Here is a 22,946-nt window from a genome sequence, read left to right on the forward strand (position 1 = left end):
ACAGTCAGTCAGTCAGTCACTCAGTCACTCAGGAGTCAGGTGTAAAGTTTCTGTAAAAGAGCCTCGAAAAGAGCCTCGAAAACGAAAAGAGCAAAAGATAGGTATAGCCTAGTTTTGCTTGATTAATAGAGAAAGATGAATGGAGTAATGAAGCACAGTCTGACGGAGAACGGGGATGCCTTGCCTTCTAATCTGGGTCCAAGAGAGAAGAAGAGAAAAGAAGGATGGAATGTATCTTCTTCACTGGAATCCAAGGGAGCCGTTAATAACGTTCGACTCAGCGAAGAGAAATACTTTAAAGAAGTTTTAGAGAAGAGAGACCAGTCAAAAGAGCTGATAAAACTCTCCATAGGTTTGTGAAGGAGATACAAAAAATGGAATGTTATTATGTCTTCGATTATTGTAACAGGTGACCCAGCTGTGTTTGGTAATCTTCCTGCTCATCCAGTAGCCATAGAATCACTTAAAGCTGCAGTGGACACTGGCTCTTATAATGGCTATGGACACTCTAAAGGTACAGAGTCTATCTATATTGTATAGATAAGTCTTCTCATTATCTCTATCCCTCCCCTCTTTCTCAAGGTCTGCCTCATGTAAGAAAAGCTGTAGCTGAGAAGTTTTCTGTAATAAACCAGGCACCATTGACCGCTGAAGTACGCCCTCGATCATTGCACTCTTATGTACTGTGCATCTCCCCTCCCTATCTCTTGTAGGATGTTATCATGACTTCGTCTTGTTCTGGTGCTCTAGAGTATGCTATTAGTGTGTTGGCTAATGCAGGACAGAATATACTCTCTCCTAAGCCAGGCTTTGCCTTGTATGACTGCCTCACAGGTGCAAAACAAGTTGAGATTAGGCACTATGCTTTAAAGGTATTGTAACGTATTATCATTGAGTAGGTGCTAATGCTATAAATATTCCTTTTAAAATTATTATTAATTTTCTGTAGCCTGATCAAAATTGGGAAGCAGACATAAGTGACATGGAGAGACTTGTTGATGATAACACAGCTGCAATCATAATAAATAATCCTAGCAATCCTTGTGGCTCTGTATTTTCAAAGGAGCATGTAAAAGAGCTGGCTGATTGTGAGTATCATATAAATAGAAGCCTTTATACTATAATTTGTTGTGATTGGCATTGATTTATCTTTCTACATTGTGGTACATAACTTGTAGTAGTTATGTCATATCATATTATTGACAATGTAGTGTGGTATTTTACATGTCATCATAATTATCCGCTCTTGATGTCATGCCTTTGTTTGTGCTATGTTTACCATCAAAGGATTAAGTTCAATGGTCATTTGATGATTACTATCCAATGTTGGACCATCTTTTGTCTATTTCTATATCAATATAAAGACATTTTCTTTTCTGATTATTGTAATTGTACTTTTGTCAGTTATTATTTTATAAGTGTTTTTTCTTGGACTACAACTGAAGTGATCACTGTTGCCTTCTTGTAGTTGCTGCTAGACATTACCTACCAGTCATAAGTGATGAAATATATGCAGAGATGGTGTTCCCTGGCAGCTCCTTTCATTCAATTGCGTCAGTTAGCACTAAAGTACCAGCTCTTGTGTGCGGTGGCCTCAGCAAGCAGTACATGATCCCTGGCTGGAGGCTCGGTTGGATATTAATCCATGATCCCGTAGACGCCTTCAAAGATGAAGTAGTGTCTTACTTGTTCTCCATTCTAGTCTTTCTGTTCCTTTTTGTTTTTAGGTCCGTGATGGTTTTACTAATATAGTAATGAAGACACTTGGTCCTTCTACTGTAGTCCAGGCGGCAGTCCCTGGTATCATTCAAAACGTTCCAGCTGATTACCACGAGAGAAACATATCAATATTACAAGTTTGTATAAATGCTTTTCTGATACATATTGATGTCCTTATGCTACATGGAAAATTTGAGCTGTTTCAGACAAATAATTTTTTGAGTTATAACCTTTTTAAAAAATGAGCCAATTTTGAAAGAAGCAAAGGCTATAGCTCATGGTATTGGCTCCAAAAACACCCCTTTTTGTTGCATTTTTGATGTATTTTGACGTCCTTATGCTGTGTAAAAAGTTTGGGCTATTTCCAACAGATAATTTTCAAGTTGTGAGCATTTTAAAAATGAATCCTACTGTACTAATCGCTCATTTACCTCTTATTTTTTGATCTCATTAATTTTTTTATCCTATTTAGATGAATGCTGAGCTGGTTTATGATGGTCTATTAAAGGCACCCGGTCTTAATCCTATAATGCCATCAGGTGCAATGTACTTGATGGTTGGCATTGATATAAATGAGTTCCCTGAGTTCAATAATGACATTGACTTTACTAAGCAACTAGTACTGGAGCAATCTGTATTCTGTTTGCCAGGAGATGTAAGCCTCTTCTCACTACCTCTCCTTATGACTATACTTTATTCTTTAGGTCTTCAAGTTTCCTAACTTCTTCCGTATTGTGTTAATAATGCCGGGAGAGAAGATAGTCGAGGCAGTCCAACGCATCACTCAGTTCTGTATCAAGCATCACCACATTAGCTCTTAAGAACATAAACTGTCACATGTATTCTATTGTGTGGTATATATATATATCTCTTGTACTTATTATTATTATTTCTATTATTTATTGTTGTTGCTGCTGCTATTCAGTTGTGTTAAATATAGCATATTATATGATAATCAACAAAGTTATTTGGTTTAAATATTTCATTAAAAATATGCTATCAATTGAAAAACAATTATATGTCTCCATAATTATTAACAAAAACTGTTCTAGCAAAATTAAAACACAATAATAATAATATAATATAATATAATATACATGTACATGTAATATATATAATGCATTTCAAAATTTATTTATTTATTGACATGTTTGGTGGAGCTCAGCTCAATTAGAAGACATTCTCAGTAAGTCCAACTTCAACTACACCCTCTTCCTCCAGTTCCTGTTCATAATTCTCCTCCTCCTCCTCTGGCTCATCCTCTCTCCTAGGACAGCAAGGTATCAACTGATGCCTAGTCTCTGTTTTGAATACTAGGAACGAATAAGTTACTAGAGACACTACAAGGAAAGAGACTGCAACCCATAGAAGTTGAGGGACTGTTAAGAATATTGCAGTAGAGAATCCTAAGAGCATTCCTGTTGCCAGACCCATACGACTGACGCTGAATGCTGGCTCTTGTTTTCTGTGGAATAGCACTCCAACCAAACCTATGAATTTATTAAATAATAATCTATAATAATGCGCATGAATGAAAAAAATTATGAATTTAGTGCAGGTTTTATGAATATAATTAACCTCAACACTTTTAAGGTAATGCATTGTCTTATTATGAATTTCTTCTCAGTATGTTTGTTACACACTCCAATATATTGCAACTGTTTTTACATGCAGACACTAAATTCTGGTGGCAACATGGAAAGCATGAATTGGTCTTAAGTATGATGGATGCAGAGAGCCTAAAAATAATACTATCTGCTACAGTGTTATAGTGTCAAGAAATGGTGTAATAGCTGTTAATCTAAATCAAAATTTTTTCAATCCTCACTTGGTGGAACAGAATGCCATATTCCCTCACAGATCCCCCAAACAGCAATAACCACAAATGCTACAATGTAGCTAGGCCTTGTCTCCCAGAATATAAGAAAGAACATTAGACCAAAGAGTATGGCAGAGACAGTATACACAATGGAAAACTGTGGGATGCACTTCACCAATCGTCCTCCAATCACTGCAGAGAGACCAGAGCATATACCAAAAGTACATACAACAAAACCAACCCAATGAACACCTATACACTCTGATACATATGCCTACAATCAGAAAGAGGAATAAATGTAATCTCATTTGCATTATTATAGTACTCCAATCCCATAAATAAATAGAAGTGTTTTTTCTTACTCTGTAGTATGTCCCCAAAGCAAATGAAGCTAAGTATCCATCTAGGACCATCATTGGGATTATCATGTACATCTTCCAGCTCTTGAACATCTTGAAGGTAGCCACAATTGGCTTCTTGATGAACTGCTTCCAGACTTTCCCTCTGGATTCTTTCTTGAAACCTCCCTCTTGTAGATTATCCAGTAGTGCCAGACAGACTAGGATAGCTATTATGTCAAATATGACATCGACAGATATCAGTATATAGACGTATGATGGATTCAACTTGCTTGCTTCATCATTATCGCAGACATTGCCTAGTGGTGACATAATTATTTCGCTTTCATTTGATAACCTCTCGCTAAACAATATGGCTGCAGTTGCTAAACTGCCAGGAATGTATGAGACTTTAAAGAACATTGCCTGTATCCCTGTAAATAAGGACACTAAATGCTCTGTTTTTTCTCCTAAAGGGTGAGCATATCTAATTGCAACTGTCGTAACGTGAACATTGCCTGCAGCAAAGACCGGACCAAAGCCCATGCCACCAAAAACAGCTGCAGGAACTAGCGTGTACCAATGCGGGTAGAAGTTAGCTACAGTATAAACTCCTAGCAAAGTGTAAGAGAATATAAGCGTGTACTTGGTTCCTAGTATCCTAATTATGGATGATGCAAAAATACCAGATATGAAGAAAAATCCCATAAATACAGAGAGATTTGCCAGCCCCAGCCCCGCAGTGTCATTGAGACTGCTCTGGAGAGAGAAGAGTGACACTACAGCACTGAGTGACATCATAAATGATACTCCTGTACCAAACACGTTTCGATAAGCTTTAGACTTGAGCGAAAAACAGCACCTAGGATCGTCATCTTCCTCCACATGCACCATAAAACCTTCGTCTTTCTTCTTGTCCTCCTCTTTTTTCTTTTTCTTCTCCTCTGGCTCTGCTTTTACAGGAGTACTCTCATCCATTTTGGTCTCAGCCTCCTCTTCTGTCACAGTTCTTTCTTTTTCACCTGAGACAACCGAATCATTGCCAACTTTCACCTCTTCTAGCTCCAAGTCTTTGTTTTCAGCCATAGTACCTGATAAGTTACAAGAGGAAACTGCAAGATCACTGAAAGAAAGGCGAAACTTGATATCGTATCGCGTATCTATGCATTGAGCCACGCCCGTTCCAGCCAACGCCTTGTTGCAGCAGCTTTGTGTTTGTAAAAATAATCATTTTTAGTAACAGTAATTATTGGAGAATGATGTATAATTATAATATCATACATAATACAATAATACATTAATGTGTTCTGTTTAATAACATAATAATTAATAATAATAGTGGGGTTGATTAAATAATAACAGGAGCCCATGCTGATAATAATAATAATAATAATAATAATAATAATAATAATAATAATAATAATAATAATAATAATAATAATAATAGCAACACAACAGCCACAAAATTAAATAGCTTCTGAAGAGAAAATTAAAACTAAATCTAATATTAATGATTATTAATAATTATCAGTAATAATTAAAGTATTACATAGCTACCCCTCACTACTGTATAATACAGAACTAAAACTTAGAGATTATTAATCATTACACTTAAATTAATTCTTTAATTACAATTAATGATGCCACTCGGGCCAATCATGCATTCGGCCATGGGGAGGACCAGGGGGCATGTGACGTCCGTGATGTGGCGGGGGTACCATGGGACCACGGGGAGGAGGATGGGGGCGTGGCATGGGAGGACCCAACGGGGGACGATGATGAGGAGGAATACCCCTAGGGGGAGGAGCAAACTGCATGTTATGAGGAGGAGGGACACGAAATTGGTGTGGCCTCGGATTAGGTGGGAGACGTATCGGTGAAGGTTGCATAGTTAGCATCGGAGGGGGAGGAGTTGTGGGTGGAGTTGGGTGCGGAGACGGAGCCGGTGATATCTCCGGAGTGGTGGCACGATAACCGTTACCATGGTGATACATATCGTGTGGTGGAGGTGGTGGGTGTGGCCTCATTTGAGGGAGAGGAGGAGGAGGCATCATGTGACCCGGAGGAGTGAACCCTGGGTCCCAATAAGGACCAGGAGGAGGAGGAGGACGTCTAAAGTCCATCCTACGCTGATGATGATCGTTAATGTACGGGGGAGGAGCCCCAGGATAAGGATCACTCAAAAACTGACTGTGTGAGGTACCGCCACCTTGCATCCCAGCCCTCATCTCGTGGTCATAAGGATTAGAAAAATGGGAGGAGCCAGGATAGGGGAGGTCCCTGTCAAGGGGTATGTCTTGGGATATCATGACCTCCTGCGAGAAGGAGGAGGGGCGGGACGGGTCGTTCCCGTCCTGAGACAGAGGGGGACCATTGGGATAGGAGGAGAGAGAGGACTGTCTCTTGTGGTGGGGGTTGATACGATGGGAGCCAGGAGCATGATTAAAGGACTGGTAGTCGTGGGTGTCTGGTAGGCTAGAGGTGTCTGATGAATCAACGTGTGAGAGCCTTGAGGAGCTATGGAGCGAGGCACTCGACTATAAGAGCAAAGAGGAAGTAATTAGAATATTATTATTATTAAATTTTATTGCAAAAGTATAAAGTATAGTATAATGTACGCTGTATAGGACTTACTGATGATCTTCCTCCAGGGAGTTCATCAGGACTGTCTCCAATATTAGCATCACGACTGTTTCTCCTAGTGATAACAAAATAAAAATCATCAAGTTTGATTCATCATAAGAAGTACATGTACATTGTATGCTTTTTCTAAAAATTGGCTCATTAAACATGCATCAAACTTGATCGGAATCAGCTCAAGCTTTCTACACAAGATAAGTACATGTATATGTGTCAGAAAAAAGTATAAAAATTAAAATTTATCTTCTTGTAATTTTTGTCAAAATACCCTGTACTACTACAATAAGGCTCTTGTTCTCAATTTCTGAGGACAAGAATCTGCATGACCACTAAGCCAAAATCCTGTGGGAAACCCTCTCCACTATGCTGTACTAATAACATACCCTGAAGTTGTTTCCGATTCACTATCAGATGAAATATCTCCACCCCTTCCCCCAGGATGACATATTGGTCCCAACCTACGATTATAAATACTCTCAAATCCACTCCAGGATCCTTCGTCTGAGGGAAGGTGCTGCAAGTTAGTCCTAAGCGAAGGGTTACGGAACTTGACAACTCCATCTACATGTATACCCGAGTCTGCCCCGCTAGAGCTGCCAGTGAGAGGCGTGGTCGAAGAGAGAGTCCCAATGCTTCCTCCTCCTCCTTTTCTCAAGTCACTGTCATCATTATTAATAATCTGGCTCTGTAGTAGGTGTTCCTCAGTGTCTCCACTGAGGAACTCTCTCTCACTGTCTTCTGGGTCTCTTGTCAAGTCATCAAAATAGTCACTCCCCCCTGGGGGCGTGGAATCAGTCTGGCCCAAAATGCCATACATAGCATTGAAATCTTCAGACGGCGGAGTGAACTTCAGTGAGGAGTTGGAGGCGTGAACAGAGTCTGACTCTGAAGATGTACGAGATGATTTATCTAATAAATAGAAAAATTAAACATAAATTCCTAGCTCATTAATATTTCTCTCCCCCCCTCTCTCTCTTCTCACCAATAATATTCTTTTCCTTTTCTTCTCTCCTTCCCTCTGATCCAAGCTCTTTCCTCCGATGGCTGTACCGATGTCTGCTACTGCCGGTTGTGTGTGCTAATAAAGTGTTCTGGGTCAATCCACCACGCTGCTTATTGGAGGCAAGTATATTCATAATATCATCTGGTCCATCAAACTGGTTAGCCTTTAACGTTACATTACTAGTAGCAGTACTGATACTATCGTTAGAATTACTCCGATAGAGCCTCCCGGGGGCTCCTAGACCACTCCCTGTACGTGACCGATCAGAACTGTGACCAGAGGAAGGCGGAGTGATCGTGGAGTTTGGTGAGTCTTCTTGGATGCCCTCACTCTCCGAAGAAGCATATCTAAGGGAGTTGTGGCTTCTGTGGTGCTTGAGGGAGGAGGAAGAGTGGTGTAGCCCCTTGTGGTGCTTTGAGGAGGAGGAGTGAGTTTGATACAAGGAGAGATAATCTTTGTTGATTCTTGCACAGTGGATAGTGAAAGACGGAACGAATGGCTGATAATACGAACTAAAAGGAAGAGGGAAAGATTGCATAAAAATGTGGGATGGGAGGAAGGGACATAAATATAACGTGGGGGAGAAGGTAGGCAGGGTATGAATAACAATTCCCATCTCCTAAGATCACTTACTTTTTAATAAATTCCTCAACATTAACTTGTATAGCATAATCTGTCAATATCCTAGCCATGAAGGTATGAGTGGGAGGAACCCGAGAAAGAGGAGAGAGGAAGACTCCATTGTCCTCCACTAACCACCTACACAAACAAAGAATAGCTTAACACCTTCATACACAAACAAAGATATATAATGTTATTATTATTTATTATTTTTATTTGTTATTATTATGTTGATTGAAAATTAGCGCAATTGCAGCTTTATGTAACAAAAGATGCAGCCAACCATCTCATTTTAAAAATTACCGTGCTTTTTTCATTCAATGCGATGTACTGTACCAACCACATGAATAATGCTCCATGTACGTATCATCATTAATAGTTCCTGCTTGTTGTAGCATTGACCACTACACAAGACTTAATGAAATTATATTCTCTCACCACTGACCAGAGATTTAACCACTACCTTATAGCTATTCACTCCTAGCATTCCTCTCTGTCTCTCTCCCCCTCTCTCTCCCTCTCTCTCTCTGTCTTACCAAACTGTTTGAGACTCTATTAATATCAAAGGCTCTCCATTTTCAGCCGAATTTGTTGCTATAGTAACCATTGGCACCTCCTCTGGTAAAGGAGATTCCCTCACCATCACCTAAAAGTATACATGTACATGTAAAATTAATTTCGGAATCAGCTAAGAAATAAAAAGCTTTTAAATCAAAGTACATGTACATTTAGCTTACAAGGTTAGATCTTCCATACAAGAGTGTTGCTGCTATTTTGGAGGATCTACTAATGACAGAGTGACAAGAGAGGGCAAGTACATGCATGGAGGCTTTATTGATAATCTCAGACACAATCTCCTCGTCAACTTCCTCTGAGAACAAACGTGGCTCAACCAAACCCGAGACTAACTCTTTAACGGCCGACTAAAGGAGGAAAGAAACATGTTATCGTATAAGATATGTACATGTACATGTACATGTACATGTACATGTAGTGATTAAAAAGAGACGTAGGAGAGAGGGGGACAAGAAAGAACAAAGAGAGGGTAATTCTAATGATACAAATTCCCAAGCCATTGAGTGATAAAGGATGATGTGTTGTATCTTAGAATTTTAATCAAATTAGGCCTCAGCCCATTCATGACTACACCTCCCCCTTAGCTAATCATCCTCTCCTTACCAGCTTCTCTTGGAAATTATCGCGTGAATCAGAACTAGTTGCAGCTCCTATCTCTCTCCCTTTAACGGTAAGGACAATATGAGGTATTTCTCTCTTTATGAGGTTGTTTGCTTCACGAGAAGAGGAGGGAAGAGGAGAGACCCCAGCACCAGCAGACTCCAATTCACTAACGCAACCCTACACACAGAGAGACAGGAAAAAAAAATCATTGATTTACATGTATGACATTGAATGCATTAATATAGTTACTAAAAATAAATGATACATGTATCTTATGCTTAGAGGCACTCTGGGCTTACTTTGAGTGCTAAAGCAATTCCTTTTGGATTTAAATGAAACCCTCCAGACAGCGTGTGCCGACTGAGAATGCCATTACTGATCTCGGAAATGTAAGACTAAAAGAAGAAGAGAGAGAGAGAAAGAATGAAACTAATAAAAATACATGTAGATGTACTACATGTACATGTAGATGTACTACATGTACATGTACTGTATATGTACATGTACATGTCAGTAGGAGTTTTCCGTGCACATACACACACGCGCATACTTTGTGCACATGTACTGTACATGCAATTAATGTACATCTAAGGAATGTCAATTAAACTCATGAGTGAGTTCGCTTACACACAGCTGCCAATGGAGTCACATATTAAAAGATATAAAATAATAAAATAAGAACAATAATAATGATAATAATAATAATAAATAAGATTACAATAATTATAATTGTGTATTGACAGACTCATCCCCCACACATCGAGCAATAATGTGATGAGTCAAGTCATTACAAACACCCCCTCTCACTCTCTCCCCCTTCTTCCTCTCCAATCCCCCCTCTTTCTCTCTCTCTCACTTTCTCTCTCTCTGTCTCTCTGTCTCTCTGTCTCTCTCTCTGTCTCTTTGTCTCTCTCTCTGTCTCTCTATCTCTCTCTCTCTTACCTTAATCAAAGAATCAATGTAAACATTAATCTCAGCTCTTCTCTTTTCATTACTCCTCCAATTGGTCAAATCCGATATCACGTTACTGGACAGAGAGCCGCCACACTCTCTCAAATTACTATACACCTACAGAAAACATATAATGATGACCAACACATACACACATTATTATGCCCACAAAAATATTAGTACTCTTGAGCCATGGACATGTAGGATTACAGAGTCAAGTGTACATGCACATGTACATGTAATTATTAAAGGATATACGGTGTACATGTACATGTACATGTAGATGTGATAAGGAGAGAGAGAGAGAAGGGGGAGAAATGAGCTGTTGAGTGAGTAGCTCATCCTGAGAGTTAACCCACTAAACAATTGTCTTCAAAGAAAAGGACCAGACAACGCATCCATACATAACACCAACACATACTTGCTAACTCTTCCATGCATTACACGATGCACCAATAAGAGATACAATAATATTATGAACAATGCATGTACATATACACATAGTGCATATTGCTTCTTCCTGCTATTCAATTCACACTCTCCCCCACATGAGAGGGAGAGAGAGAGAGAGAGAGAGAGAGGGAGAGAGAGAGAGAGAGAGACAGAGGGAGGGAGAGTTCTTACCTGAGCTGATGACAGCCAGTTTAACGTCAGATCTTGCACAAGTGTCGCATTCAGTGGTACTACGGGATGGGCATTAATTAGGGTATCTGCTTCCAGCTCGGAAAGTGGTGCTAGAGCTTTTGCAGCAGTAGAGAGGAGTTTAGCATGACTCTGTATTAGGCTAAGGAAGCAGGTACCTAGGACCTGAGAGAGGGAGAAATACATGTAACACACACGTGAAACCAGACATTCGCTAATCAACCACAAAATACTAGCAAAAACAGAAACATGATAGCAATAATCGTTATTAATTTAAATAAAATTCCCTCTTACGTTTATTTTAGCAGAGTCCAACTCGTCTGTCGTCCTGCTCAGTTGACCCAGCGAGTGATTAAACTCATTCCGCGAGCTCTCAAACTTTAACTGAAGCTGCTCGACCTTTGCCTGGCTTGTCTTGGAGTCCATAGAGAGAGATTCATACTGAGATTTCAAGGCCTCGTATTTCTTTCCAGACCTCGAGTACTGATCAATAGAGGAACGAAGTGAGCTGACAAGAGGCCCCATTTTCTGACAAGAGGCCGTGATTTGTTGACGGAGTAGCGATTCCTGCTGAGTACACTTGAGTGAGAGCTCTTCGCACGTGTCATGATAAGTATTGGCAACAGTTGCCAGTGGGGTCTCCTCAAGGACTATCCCTAGCAGTGAGGCTAGCTCCTGTCCAGACTGACAGAAGGTAGAGAGGGATGAGAGGAGAGAGTCAAAAACTTGAGGAAGTTGCGAGATGGCATCATTGGACACTTTAAGGTGAGCGTTAGAGCGATTATAGTCAGAGATGCTGAATTGGTGAGGAGGAGAAGAGAAGGAGGACATTTTTGAAGAATACTGAGCTTGGCCTGAATTGGCAGGAGAGAGAGTATTAGACTTGTTATTTCTGCTGCTGTTCCTCTTATTAGTAGTAGTAGCAGTTGAGTCCATTATATGTGAGAGAAGGATATCATACTCGCTCTCTCCCTGGAACGAGAGAGAGAGAGGGAGAGTTAGAGAGTAAAAGAGCACTACTTGTTTTAGGTTAGTTCTAGTATTTGACGGAGAGAGAAGAGAGGGAAGGATGTTATAAGCAGTTGTACTTGAGGGTCCCTCAAGAAAAGGGAAGAGGAAGAGAAAGAGAAAGAAAGAAGCAGATGATGATAGTGTGAGTGTGTGTAGGAGCAACTCTCCTCCTCCTCCTCATGCATTCCCAGGCCTCCACCATAACATCCGGTATAGGCCGGGCCAAGTTAATTAAAATAGGCGTGATTATTATTTTATGTGGGCGGAGAGTATCTTTTGCCGCCCACGCAGCAGCCCTGCCTTTGTGACCTCCTGCAAAAGTGTTTGGCTAGGAGAAGACATAGAGTTATGAGTGCCAGCAGCAAGAGAGAGTATTTCAGTCTCAAAGAGACCGAGAGAGATGTACAGCAGTTTAGGAAAGGGCTGGACCCGTTCACTAACAAACTCCCGTTGAATTCAATGGATATAATCAAAGTATATTCACACAATCAAATCACAGCAGCAGTAGAACACTTTTATTTCAACCCTAGGTCGTTGTTAACACGTTATGGCTCTTGCCACTACGTTTATTGTTCATAGCCATCATAGTATGCATAGGATTGATCATATCTGCTGTTGCTGCAGTCGCTGATCCAACCAGACCTCTCCAAGGATGGAGAAAGTATAAAACTATCACTTTTATGCATAACTTTCACACTCCTTTACATTACATAGGTTTTTGATTCACAGGATTGGCGTCTTTTTTAATCGTGTGCTTATATTTGGGATTGGGTTTCATTGCATTAGGACGATAGGGAGACCAGCTCCATCTTCAGAGGCACCAATACGAGTGGTGGCTCCTCATTCATCTTTCTTTGACCTCCTGCTGTGCTGTCTGGACTGCGTTCCTACCATTGTTGCTAGGGCCGATACTAGAAACATACCCATATTTGGACGTTAGTAGCTTAATTATATCCTTTTCTTCCTCACATTTTCATACCAGTGGTGTGATGGATGCAAATTACACCCTGCTGTACTGTCAAAACATGGCCTGATAGTGTGGGTGCTATTGAACAACCTAATCTATGATTGGGTGGCCACTATAACTGCATTACTTGCCAGTATACATTTTACTATTATTAGACTTCCTCTCATGGTAATCACATGCTAGGATATAATATCCAGAGTAGATAGTTTTTATGATAGTATTATGTACACATTTTGTCTACTGCCCAAGGAATGAGGAAGTTTAATATTGAAAGTAGTAATGCTCCTTTTCAAATCTGTAGAGACTTTACTCTACTTATTGCATTTTGTCTTACAGGTCTCACTGATCAAACTCTAAAGACAATATTTGTGTCACGTATGGACAGCCAGTCGAGACAGGACTGCTATAACGAGATAATAAGTAGAGTGAACTCCCCATACGATTGGCCACCAGTACTAATATACCCTGAAGGTAAATGATAGCTACAAGAAAGAATTATTAAAGATTTTCTTCCAATATATAGGTACTACAACAAATCGAAAGTGTTTATTGAGATTCAAACATGGTAAAGATGAGTATGTTACATGTGAGAGTATACTTGTATTGTAGGTGCATTCAAGCCACAGGTTGCTGTCCAACCAATAATAATAAGATACAAGAACAAGCTAGTGAGTGAATGGAGTTTTGATTATTAATATTATAGTGACCCCTTCTCACTCTCAGAACACTATGGTTTGGACTGAAAATGGAGTAGGACCGTAAGATATGATACTCTGCTTATAATTTTATTTCTTTGACTGTGTGTACATGTATATAGACTAATGTCATTGTATCTGACTGTATGTCAGTTTGATAACAGTGTAGAAATTGAAGTGAGCAACTCTTTAAACTTTTATTACTTTTTATCTTCTTTTAGTACCTGCCAGTCTATCATCCTTCAGAAGAGGTAGGTACATATAAAATACTAGACAGATATTGAATCTCTGTTTCTCTTGTCTATATACTTTTATAAGGAGAAAGACAATCCAACATTGTTTGCTGAACATGTCCAATCATTAATGGCCCAGTATGAATGCTTCCATTGGCTTATTTGTTCATAGACTTGTTTCTCTACTAATAAGATCATTAGGCATACCCGCAACACAGCATTCTCTTGAAGACATATTTCTCGGACGTGAAGCACTTTCAGCTCATCTCCCTTTCTGGTCAGGTGTGATTGAGTATGGGGCACTGACGAAACAGCATAGGTAAAGACAGGATCCTGTGACATACATCTCTTTGTACTGTTTGTAATAAGAGGCTTTGTATGCCTGTTTTATGCTTCTGTTTACACGTAAACAAATAAAAACTGATGGCCTTATTCTTTCTCTTTATAGTGTCACACTTGATCAAGTAAAGAAGTCAGTAAGAAGATTTGCTGTTATTGATGTAAATAAAGATGGTTTCATCAGTAAAGAAGATATAGTCCAGTATATGAGGCTAAACAATGATAATAATGGCCTCATTGATGAAATGTTTGATGAAATGAATCAAGTAAGTGAAAGAAAAAGAGCATAAGGTTACAATCCTCCCACCTCTCTCTCTCTCTCCACACACACACACACACACACACACACACACACACACACACACACACACACACACACAGGGTAATAATAAAACCATTATATTCCGTGAATATGTAACTGGCCTGTGCAATCAATCCAAATGCTTACTGGCTAATGAAGAACTAATCCACAGCATATTCAATGTAAGGATATCACATTTACGTGTATAATATAAGTACATCATTCTTTATTGTAGTTATTGGATACTGATAACGATGGGATAGTCACTAGGCAGGATCTAATAAGTCTCTTATCTCCTCTCTCTTCCTCCTCCTCATCTCAATCTCCTGATAGATACCATGACTCCTTCATTAGTATGGAGAGCTATCAGCCACTATCTGGTAGCAGAGAACGCATCAAGAGCTGCTGGTGCTGTGTACAGTCTTCATGTAAGAGGAGGAGAAGGAGTGATGATGGAGAAAATGGAGAGTGTGATCTTGTTCATTTTCTTGATATACCAGGATCGTGGGATTATGGTGAGTAAAGTGTCAGTGTCAGAGCATATGCTACATTTATCTCTTAGATCAATTCGAATTGCTAGTGAAAGATAACCTTGAATATTTGATTTTACTTAACAAATTGCTCCAACTACATGTGAATGATGATAATGATGCAACTACAGGTAGTCACTCCCCTTCTATTACAACTGCTGATGAAATTGAGCTATTGTCATGACAATATTATCAAACCTTTAACCCTGTTTTATGAAATTATTAACATCCAAATTGTCTTAATTATCTATTGGTGTATATATATATATAATGTATATCTTGTGTAAATGGACTATCATAAATCATAAAATAATATTAATAATAATAATAAATAATTGTTACATAAATCAAGTTTAAATGGACTATCATAATGATAAAATAATAATATTAAATAATTATTACATAAATCAACTATTAACGGAACTGTCAGTAGTGCTAATGCTAGATTCCTCTTCAAGTTTTCCTTCTCCCTCTTCCTCACTCTCTTGAGTCACCAGTCCATCAGTATCATGCTCTGATACAAACGATATAAGGAATGACGGAAGGACACCGACATAGCTCAAGCCTTCCTTTACAATAGTAGCTGCACTTATACACTGTAGGCTTAAGTCTCTGTGGAGAGACAGAGTTAGGAGATCGATGATTTCTTGATTGTTTTTACGATATCCCTCTTTCTTCTTTGCCAGAGAAAGAGCAGACTCGTTGCAGTGATTAACTGCATCTAAATGGGCGCCATATTCAATGAGAGTCTTCACACAATCGAGGGAGCTGTCCTCTTTTAGTTTCACAGCCAAGTGAAGCGGAAAGTTGCCAACCAAATCCTCGCAATTGACGGGGCAGCCATTTTCTATTAGTACCTCAACAACAGAGTGTAAAGGTAGCTTAGCATTAGCAACACTGGTGACAGCACTGTTGGTCTTTGGTGCTCCAGTTATGTCATGGAGACATGCAACAAGTAAAGGAGTCTCTTTGCCTTCCATTAAACTGACAAGAGTCTCAACTGCAGAGTCTAATCTCTTCCTTTCTTCTGACTTATTCTCAGGTGAATGCTCCAGGACTTTGAACCATACTGCTAACATCCGGCAGAGACAATACGCTACATCGACCTCACTTATCTTACTCTCTTTGGCCATTTTGAATTCCTTCACTCCCCACTGAAAGTGCTGATGTATTTGGGGGACATAGCCAGCATCAAGCATACTACAGAACCCTCTAACGCTAAAAAGAAGGTCTTCTATTATTTGAAGCTCGTACGCCATTCTAGCAGCATTATCAAACTGGAGGGACCTCAGCCACAACTGCATGCACTTGTCATGTCTTGACTCCTCTAGGGCCATGTCCCCACTGATTCTGATATAAAATGGAGTAGTTGGATGTATCGCTCCAAGGATACGTTCGCAATACATGGCACAGAGAAAGAAGGACTCCATGTTGTTGCGTAGTATAGCCCGGGCCTCGGCCTCAGTAGACGGCTCTCTCATTTTATCATATATGTCTTCTAGAGGTCTCTTATCTAGTTCTGCTGATATCAATGGGTGAGCGTTACGGACTTCAATTGCTTTCAATAGCCAATCCAAAGCAGCACTCAAGTCAGAGCTAAGAACCTCCTTAGCCACAAGGAGACAGTAACAGTCGTACAGCTCCTGTTGCTCTAGAACAAAGGTGCTGTTCAAGTAGTTCATGATATCTTGGTGACCGTAGCAACATGCCATTATCGCTGGTGTGTATCCGACATCATTTGGTATGTTTTTGGCGCCTGCTTCAACGAGTAGTTTTGTTATTTCGCTAGAGCCTGATTCCACAGCAACGTGAAGAGGGGTGTCCCCGTTATGACCCTTGTGATGAATGTTGGCCTTTTTCTCAAGTAAGTACTTGACGGTTTCTTCTTTCTTCATGGCAGCAGCGATTGTCAGTGGGCTCTGCCCTACTTGATTTGGCTTATCAATGTCTGCTCCTCGCTCTATTAGATACTTCACAACGTCCAAATGTCCGTCAAAAGCTGCTCCTCTAAGCGGGCTGGACCGCGAGTCTGTCGTGTGTTCTATGTTTGCTCCTCTCCTGATTAGGTCAGAGACAATATCGATATGACCCAGAGTAGAGGCTGTCCAAAGAGGTGTGGCTCCTTCCACTGGATGCCCGCCCTCTATATCGGTCGATGTCTCTTGTTCTAAATTGGCTTGATAGTTTTCAAGTATATAGTGCAGTAGGTCTATCCTATTGTGTTGCGATGCTGTAACGAGAGGGGAACGGCCTTTAGGGACGCGATCGGCCATTAGACGAGCTCGGAAGATCCCAGACAGCTCGGGAGAAGAATTCAGTGCCTTCATAACAGCCTCGGTGTTCCCATGTCTAATGTCTTTGATGACGAAGCGAAGTGGGTCGAGATTGCGACAGCGAACCTTGTTAGAAGGAATGAGCACTACACCTTTAGAAGCCATTTTTATGATAGGCGGAGCTAGTTATAAATCAAAATTATTCCGTTTAATTTAATTATCAACTCAAATCACAGATAAATAATGTAACATCAAAAGTACACAATAACATTCACAGTTTTCACACCAGAGATGCTTCATGAATTGCTGGCAGTTGACTGTGGTGTTTTTATTCCTATTATTTCTAATGCAACCATTGCAGCAGATTGCTCAGCATTTCTTTTACTCTTAGCCCTAAAAGAAATAAGAAGCGTAACAGTGAGCTATATAACATATGATAATTACCAAAGGCTTGACGAATAGCAAGTATCTTTAATTGTTAGTGTTGACTTAAATAACTGGTCTTTACTTCTCTGTACCTATAAATAAATTAGTAATAAATAATATTAATCTATTGTAATTCATACTGTGTTGTATTTTATAGGTAGTCTCTCTCTTGTTGTCCTACAAATGACACTCATAAAACTACTGTCATGCTAATTATGCCATCAAAACTTACCAGTCGTTGAGGTACACTTTAGGAGTAGGCACATTAATATAGTCTTTACTGCAAATAATAATAATAATAATATGGTTTCCTAGTTTACATTCATTATAATTGTTACATTACCTTTCGTATCTAATGAATAATTCCAGCGTACCATCTTCAGTCACTTCTGGATCCATTTTCGATTTCTTTGATGGAAACAAACGATCAGTTATGAAAGAAAGTTCCTAGAATGTTATATGTAGTTAAGAAAAACACCAAACAACTAGCTACTTTCTGTTCTCTGATTGATAAGTTTTCATACAATTCGCGTCTCTTGGCCATTATTTCTTCGTAATAAGAAATCATGCCCCAGACATTACTATATGAAACATTTTTTCAAGATTAAAAGTGTGCATTAATTATACCATAGCTCCTCCATTGAGCGAGCAGCTGTCAGTTTGGCTCCATTTGGAGAAGTTAACCTGTCATGCATTATTTGAGCTAGACAGTACTTCGTATTAGCAAAAGGATTATTGTACTCAATGGCAAGTTTCAGATATTCTTTGACCACTTCCTCAGTGGGAAGAGGCCCTGATGATCTATAAGAGAGAGAAAGAGAGGAAATATAAAAAATACACAATACTTATCAGGTGATGATTATTTAACCTAAAGATTGAAGGATTCCATTGTGCAGCTCTTGCTATCATGACAGAGCTACAATTGGTGTTGCTTATAAAAGCAGCTGCATCCTCGCGGGATTTTATAAGATCAGATCCACCACTTGAGAAAGAGAGAGAGAGAGAGAGAGAGAGAGAGGGGGTAAAAGATAATAGAGTAAAACTCAAGCTTATTGATGTACATGCAGTACTTAGCAATTATTGGCACTGTTGCAATGGAAGCTATCTGTCTTAGTACATCAATATGTACTGGAGAACTTGATCTTTCTTCTTTAGTCCTTTACAAATATACCTACTAAAAATACTTAGAAATTATAATAGTGACATACCTTCCGTGAACTGCCAAAGCTGCCACTCCAGTGCTTTCTATTACTTTGACTAGCTCAAGAGTTTTCTCCACCTGTAAAGAGAATTAATTATATTAAGTATGATTATGAATAAGGTCTACTCTAAGTAAATGCTGCCAAAAATGACTAGGAGAAAATTTTCAATTTTTATAAATTTTTCTAATGCATATACATGTTTTTAAATTGTGTAGAAAGTTTGAGCTGATTCCGATCAAAATTGGATTTTTTAACGAACTTTTAGTTACTCAAAAATAGGACCAAAGTCCCTGTACTATAGTACAGGGTTGCGAGCCAAATTTCGGCAAAAATGACTAGGAAAGAATTCTCCATTTTTATAATTTTTTCTAATGCATATACATGTTCTTATGTTGTGTAGAAATTTTGAGCTGATTCCGATCAAAATTGGATTTTTTTATGGATTTTTAAAGTTACTCCAAAATCAGGCCAAAGTCCCTGTACTATAGTACAGGGTCACGAGCCAAATTTCAACAAAAATGACTAGGAGAGAATTCTCCATCTTTATAATTTTTTCTAATGCATATACATGTTCTTATGTTGTGTAGAAAGTTTGAGCTGATTCCGATCAAAATTGGATTTTTTATGGATTTTAAAGTTACTCCAAAATCAGGCCAAAGTCCCTGTACTATAACAGGGTCACGAGCCAAATTTCGGCAAAAATGACTAGGACAGAATTCTCCATCTTTATAATTTTCTCTAATGCATATACATGTTCTTATGTTGTGTAGAAAGTTTGAGCTGATTCCAATCAATATTAGATTTTTTACGAATTTTTTAAGTTGGTCATTACTAGAAGGCTGTATGATTATAGTCATTAGCACTGTTAGTCTACTAAACTCAATTAGAATAAAATAGGTTATACTAACAGAAGGTAATATTCTAATTTTACATGTGACTGGTATGTCCAAGCCTTGCACTAGAGTTGTCAATATCTCTCTGACTTTTTCCGGTTTTTCTAAAAGTGCTGCACCCATACCACCCTACAAAGAAATACTTTAAAAGATGCATATAAATAATGCGTATATACTTTTAAAGAAAAGCCCTTTGGACAGCCCATGTTAATATCAATCCCAGCAACATCATCTTTACTAAAAGAAAGGTACTTATTTATAATAAAGCTAATGTATGATATTTACACTAATTTTGCAGCTTCTAGTGCTCTGGCTGGATCTGACGTCCCCTATAAAAAAACCACTCAAAATAATTCTATAATTTTCTAAAATAAAAACTTGCCATTTGAAAGATTATTTTTCTCCTCTCAAGTGGACATGTCCTAAAAATACTTCTGCCACCTTCCTCAATAAAATCAACGGTGCCAATCAGTCCTGTATTGCTATTATAAATTTTTTAAAAATAATTATAACAATAATTTACTGTTGTGGAATCTTCTACACTTCAATATACTATGATCAATTGTTTCCTAAATTTATAGTAAAAAATAAAATACATAATTCCATCTTATTCGACTTATTTCCAACTTAGTCTCTTTCCAACTTACTTCAGAGTAGACAATATCTGCCCCATACTTGAGAGCTAAAAGACGAGAGGGAAGAGTCCCTATCCTCACCATTGGAGCCATGATAACTTTATTAGCATACTCCATGTTCCTTGCTTTTTTTGCTGCTACAAATTGAGTTGTCATAGGGTTAAGAATATTGCACCATCATGGCGAAACGTGTAGTGAAAGCTCGAGAGAAAGAGATGCATCATTCTGCCGTGTTGCTGTCTAGTGAAGTGAGGGAGCGGCTAGAAACAGTCTCAGAGAACGTGTCACTTGTCATTAAGCAAATAAAAAGTAAATGAACAATGCCTTGTAACTCTTGTTCATTGTAGTATTGTTCAGATCTTTTTTAATGAGTTATAATTATTTTGTCGCTTAATATATGTGCAGAAAGTTAGACAGTTTTTACCCTCAAAGTTTGAACTGTTTCCAATTACAATTTTGAATCATACTTTGCAGATAATTCAAAAGGATTTGCACATGCAGCCCTCTCACTTGGTGAATTTCATTCTAATCTCAGATCTAATGTTTCCAGCCTTTCTGATGCCTGTACGAAACTGTCAATGCTCTTTTCATCTCCCCAGACTCCTCCTAGCCTAAATGAAACTGGCATTATTTGTTTGATGGTTGAGAATGCAACACTCTGCCTTACATCAACTTGTTGTCAATGCAAGGTTGAGTGGGGTGAGTACAAAATTGATTTTTGTTGATTCTCTCTCTTCTCTTTAGGTAAGTGTCATTATAATGATGTCCAGAGGCTTGTAGTTGATATTCTTGAAGGAGTGTCGAGTTTCATTGAAATATTGATGAGAGATGGTTGCAAATCGTATGTACAGTACATCCTTGATAAATGACATCCTTTTCTTTGTAGTGATTGCCAGAAACGTTTGCAAGGGACAGGCTCAGTATGGGAGCACTGTGACAGAATATTAAAACTTCCTACTGACAATAAGTCATCGGTTTTAAGACACTGCTTTGCACAGTTGCAGTTACTAAGAGATGCTGACAATGAAATTGAGGAAGTCCGTAATATTGTTATACAAATTCTAAAGAAGCTTCTTTTACACTTATAGTTAGTAGAAGCAAATGGCAGTAGTGGTATAACTACTGATGACATAGGAATGGGATTGGAAGAACTTTCTATTAATGATGATGATGAAGAGAATCCTGACCAATGGAGTGAGGCTGACAAAGCAATAGTCACACCTTCTATCGAACTAATTAAAGTAAGCTCTCTTATCTTTTATTTTCTATCTCCCTCAATTCTTAGTTATCATCAGTTTTGACTGATAAAATCTGCCATGGAATATTACAACAAAATGACACACTAGAGTGTTGTTATATTGAACATTTAGACATTCTTATCGACTTGGTGGAGCTGCTAAGTCCACTGTAAGAGATCTAAATTGAAAGCAATGCTATCAATCCCTCTCTCTCTCTCTCTCTCTCTAAATAGTGTTGATGATTTGGCATCAAATTTAGAAGCACCAATTGATCATCAGTCACTTGAAGATGATGTTAGTTACTAATACTTGATTCATCATTGACTGCTTGTGTATGTATAGGGAAAATCGCTTCAGAGAGTCCTGCTCAAAATAATCATACACACCAAGTTAGTTGGAACTGTGGCACACATGACACAACTAGTTAATTTTTTTCAATTTTAACAGGAGCTGTGGTTTTTATAAACAAATGACTGACGTTTTGAAAGAGTATGAAGCTAAAATCAATTCAATCAATCTGTAAAATATATATTTACATAATTATTTTATGGAGTAGTATACATGTATAGTTAAGATGCATATGTATAAATATATCTTGACTTATCATAAAACACTTGGAATTATATTGCTATTAAGGACATGCATATATAGTCCAATTGAAATGCTTTAGGATTGATTTCTTTGGTCTAGCCCATTTTCCAAACCTTTCCAGGTTACATTCTGGTCTTGATGACCTCCAACCTATCTCTCTTGATGTCGTGAGAGGGAGTGGAAATGGGACCTTTGATACTTTTTGTGTTTGAAGGACAGCTGGTGATAATGGTGGCAGTTTTAATAATTCACCATCATCATCAGAATCCACTCTCTCTTGATCATCCATCTCTTCTTCTACCTCCTCCTCCTCTTCTTCTACAGGCTCTTCATCATCTTGTTCAACCTCTTCATCATCTCCTTCTTTTTCTTCCCTCCTTTGACGAACTTTAAATATTTCTTCTCTCATCTTGGATTATGATGATTCACTTACCATTACTTTTATTTTTGGACTTACTTTCTTGTAGTCATCACACAGGAACCCCCATGTGCTCTTCCAAGCTTTAGTAGCCTTTTCCTCATGATGAACATAGTCTTTCCTTGAGAAAACCAAAGTAAAAGATAATGGTAAATGCATTCTCAGCTTGCCATATCTGTTCTTGCCGGACTTGGTTGCACTTTCTTGCTTCCCCTGCAGCTACGCCTGCAGTTGCCATCTTTTGCTGCAGAGATGAGCTACACCCACGCAGTTAGGGTAGTA

The 22,946-nt window shown here is 38.7% G+C and overlaps 8 protein-coding genes across 9 annotated transcripts; 3 read left to right on the forward strand and 5 right to left on the reverse strand.

The window, feature by feature from the left end:
* Positions 1-21: 21 nt before the first annotated feature.
* On the forward strand, positions 22-2,714 carry LOC100635686 (tyrosine aminotransferase-like). Its single transcript, XM_003385652.3, has 9 exons — positions 22-352; positions 410-514; positions 583-653; positions 714-872; positions 950-1,088; positions 1,469-1,674; positions 1,728-1,856; positions 2,192-2,374; positions 2,424-2,714. Exons 1-9 carry the CDS (start codon positions 136-138, stop codon positions 2,538-2,540), a joined length of 1,326 nt encoding a protein of 441 aa, XP_003385700.1. The 5' UTR covers positions 22-135; the 3' UTR covers positions 2,541-2,714.
* LOC100640579 (protein unc-93 homolog A-like) lies at positions 2,645-5,091 on the reverse strand. Its single transcript, XM_003385691.2, has 3 exons — positions 3,901-5,091; positions 3,548-3,812; positions 2,645-3,209 (listed from the first exon to the last, which is right to left on the reverse strand). The coding sequence occupies exons 1-3, from the start codon at positions 4,960-4,962 to the stop codon at positions 2,890-2,892; spliced, it is 1,647 nt and encodes a 548-aa protein (XP_003385739.1). The 5' UTR covers positions 4,963-5,091; the 3' UTR covers positions 2,645-2,889.
* Positions 5,092-5,339: 248 nt separating this feature from the next.
* Positions 5,340-12,098, reverse strand: LOC100640706 (serine-rich adhesin for platelets-like). The gene is made up of 12 exons (XM_003385692.2): positions 11,207-12,098; positions 10,895-11,077; positions 10,262-10,387; positions 9,619-9,714; positions 9,320-9,496; positions 8,878-9,063; positions 8,677-8,786; positions 8,153-8,278; positions 7,499-8,031; positions 6,900-7,425; positions 6,511-6,574; positions 5,340-6,413 (listed from the first exon to the last, which is right to left on the reverse strand). Exons 1-12 carry the CDS (start codon positions 11,846-11,848, stop codon positions 5,511-5,513), a joined length of 3,672 nt encoding a protein of 1,223 aa, XP_003385740.1. The 5' UTR covers positions 11,849-12,098; the 3' UTR covers positions 5,340-5,510.
* A 119-nt stretch (positions 12,099-12,217) lies between these two features.
* Positions 12,218-15,335, forward strand: LOC105312343 (lysophosphatidylcholine acyltransferase 2-like). The gene is made up of 15 exons (XM_019995142.1): positions 12,218-12,397; positions 12,454-12,584; positions 12,638-12,858; positions 13,227-13,361; positions 13,414-13,455; positions 13,500-13,558; positions 13,614-13,648; positions 13,708-13,762; positions 13,807-13,836; positions 13,904-13,956; positions 14,012-14,137; positions 14,267-14,423; positions 14,539-14,640; positions 14,694-14,973; positions 15,021-15,335. Exons 1-15 carry the CDS (start codon positions 12,272-12,274, stop codon positions 15,170-15,172), a joined length of 1,704 nt encoding a protein of 567 aa, XP_019850701.1. The 5' UTR covers positions 12,218-12,271; the 3' UTR covers positions 15,173-15,335.
* On the reverse strand, positions 15,268-17,464 carry LOC100640834 (protein fem-1 homolog C-like). Its single transcript, XM_003385693.3, has one exon. It carries the CDS (start codon positions 17,424-17,426, stop codon positions 15,396-15,398), a length of 2,031 nt encoding a protein of 676 aa, XP_003385741.1. The 5' UTR covers positions 17,427-17,464; the 3' UTR covers positions 15,268-15,395.
* Positions 17,464-20,584, reverse strand: LOC100640958 (tRNA-dihydrouridine(20) synthase [NAD(P)+]-like). 2 transcript variants are annotated; one of them, XM_003385694.3, is made up of 16 exons: positions 20,430-20,584; positions 20,306-20,351; positions 20,165-20,256; positions 20,068-20,111; positions 19,959-20,019; positions 19,798-19,911; positions 18,896-18,966; positions 18,758-18,844; positions 18,556-18,669; positions 18,315-18,488; positions 18,181-18,268; positions 18,031-18,134; positions 17,920-17,967; positions 17,828-17,864; positions 17,706-17,779; positions 17,464-17,654 (listed from the first exon to the last, which is right to left on the reverse strand). In XM_003385694.3, the coding sequence occupies exons 1-16, from the start codon at positions 20,571-20,573 to the stop codon at positions 17,558-17,560; spliced, it is 1,395 nt and encodes a 464-aa protein (XP_003385742.2). In that variant the 5' UTR covers positions 20,574-20,584; the 3' UTR covers positions 17,464-17,557. The 2 variants fall into 2 exon arrangements, with proteins under 2 accessions (XP_003385742.2, XP_019850702.1); XM_019995143.1 differs by having other exon boundaries at positions 20,165-20,264; positions 20,430-20,446.
* LOC105312344 (cyclin-D1-binding protein 1 homolog) lies at positions 20,578-22,180 on the forward strand. Its single transcript, XM_019995144.1, has 9 exons — positions 20,578-20,726; positions 20,892-21,116; positions 21,162-21,258; positions 21,304-21,454; positions 21,506-21,658; positions 21,703-21,824; positions 21,889-21,949; positions 21,998-22,044; positions 22,103-22,180. The coding sequence occupies exons 1-9, from the start codon at positions 20,597-20,599 to the stop codon at positions 22,176-22,178; spliced, it is 1,062 nt and encodes a 353-aa protein (XP_019850703.1). The 5' UTR covers positions 20,578-20,596; the 3' UTR covers positions 22,179-22,180.
* A 19-nt stretch (positions 22,181-22,199) lies between these two features.
* On the reverse strand, positions 22,200-22,913 carry LOC105312345 (uncharacterized protein C20orf85-like). Its single transcript, XM_011404925.2, has 3 exons — positions 22,835-22,913; positions 22,704-22,785; positions 22,200-22,655 (listed from the first exon to the last, which is right to left on the reverse strand). The coding sequence occupies exons 1-3, from the start codon at positions 22,900-22,902 to the stop codon at positions 22,287-22,289; spliced, it is 519 nt and encodes a 172-aa protein (XP_011403227.1). The 5' UTR covers positions 22,903-22,913; the 3' UTR covers positions 22,200-22,286.
* Positions 22,914-22,946: the final 33 nt, after the last annotated feature.

Source organism: Amphimedon queenslandica, unplaced genomic scaffold (genome assembly GCF_000090795.2).
Source record: "Amphimedon queenslandica unplaced genomic scaffold, v1.1 AMPQUscaffold_13453, whole genome shotgun sequence".
In the NCBI taxonomy this organism is placed as follows: domain Eukaryota; kingdom Metazoa; phylum Porifera; class Demospongiae; order Haplosclerida; family Niphatidae; genus Amphimedon; species Amphimedon queenslandica.

Bases quoted from the DNA above. Each gene is read 5' to 3' on its own strand.
- LOC105312345 (XM_011404925.2), bottom strand. From the start codon at position 22,902: ATGGCAACTGCAGGCGTAGCTGCAGGGGAAGCAAGAAAGTGCAACCAA. The intron at 22,786-22,834 runs GCAAGCTGAGAA...GGTTTTCTCAAG, and splicing joins GTCCGGCAAGAACAGATATG to GAAAGACTATGTTCATCATG. The intron at 22,656-22,703 runs GTAAGTCCAAAA...TCATAATCCAAG, and splicing joins TGTGTGATGACTACAAGAAA to ATGAGAGAAGAAATATTTAA.
- LOC100640579 (XM_003385691.2), bottom strand. From the start codon at position 4,962: ATGGCTGAAAACAAAGACTTGGAGCTAGAAGAGGTGAAAGTTGGCAAT. The intron at 3,813-3,900 runs GTAAGAAAAAAC...TTCTGATTGTAG, and splicing joins CTTTGGGGACATACTACAGA to GCATATGTATCAGAGTGTAT. The intron at 3,210-3,547 runs GTGAGGATTGAA...ATAAATTCATAG, and splicing joins ATGGCATTCTGTTCCACCAA to GTTTGGTTGGAGTGCTATTC.
- LOC100640706 (XM_003385692.2), bottom strand. From the start codon at position 11,848: ATGGACTCAACTGCTACTACTACTAATAAGAGGAACAGCAGCAGAAAT. The intron at 9,497-9,618 runs GTAAGCCCAGAG...CTCTGTGTGTAG, and splicing joins GAATTGCTTTAGCACTCAAA to GGTTGCGTTAGTGAATTGGA. The intron at 6,575-6,899 runs GTATGTTATTAG...TGTTATCACTAG, and splicing joins GAATCGGAAACAACTTCAGG to GAGAAACAGTCGTGATGCTA.
- LOC100635686 (XM_003385652.3), top strand. From the start codon at position 136: ATGAATGGAGTAATGAAGCACAGTCTGACGGAGAACGGGGATGCCTTG. The intron at 1,089-1,468 runs GTGAGTATCATA...GCCTTCTTGTAG, and splicing joins TGTAAAAGAGCTGGCTGATT to TTGCTGCTAGACATTACCTA. The intron at 1,675-1,727 runs GTAGTGTCTTAC...TTTTGTTTTTAG, and splicing joins TAGACGCCTTCAAAGATGAA to GTCCGTGATGGTTTTACTAA.
- LOC105312344 (XM_019995144.1), top strand. From the start codon at position 20,597: ATGGCGAAACGTGTAGTGAAAGCTCGAGAGAAAGAGATGCATCATTCT. The intron at 20,727-20,891 runs GTAAATGAACAA...CATACTTTGCAG, and splicing joins TGTCATTAAGCAAATAAAAA to ATAATTCAAAAGGATTTGCA. The intron at 21,259-21,303 runs GTATGTACAGTA...TTTTCTTTGTAG, and splicing joins ATGAGAGATGGTTGCAAATC to TGATTGCCAGAAACGTTTGC.
- LOC100640834 (XM_003385693.3), bottom strand. From the start codon at position 17,426: ATGGCTTCTAAAGGTGTAGTGCTCATTCCTTCTAACAAGGTTCGCTGT.
- LOC100640958 (XM_003385694.3), bottom strand. From the start codon at position 20,573: ATGACAACTCAATTTGTAGCAGCAAAAAAAGCAAGGAACATGGAGTAT. The intron at 20,257-20,305 runs GTAAATTATTGT...ATAGCAATACAG, and splicing joins GTGTAGAAGATTCCACAACA to GACTGATTGGCACCGTTGAT. The intron at 18,135-18,180 runs GTAGCTAGTTGT...ATAACATTCTAG, and splicing joins TATCAATCAGAGAACAGAAA to GAACTTTCTTTCATAACTGA.
- LOC105312343 (XM_019995142.1), top strand. From the start codon at position 12,272: ATGAGTGCCAGCAGCAAGAGAGAGTATTTCAGTCTCAAAGAGACCGAG. The intron at 13,362-13,413 runs GTAAATGATAGC...TCCAATATATAG, and splicing joins AGTACTAATATACCCTGAAG to GTACTACAACAAATCGAAAG. The intron at 13,649-13,707 runs GTAAGATATGAT...ACATGTATATAG, and splicing joins ACTGAAAATGGAGTAGGACC to ACTAATGTCATTGTATCTGA.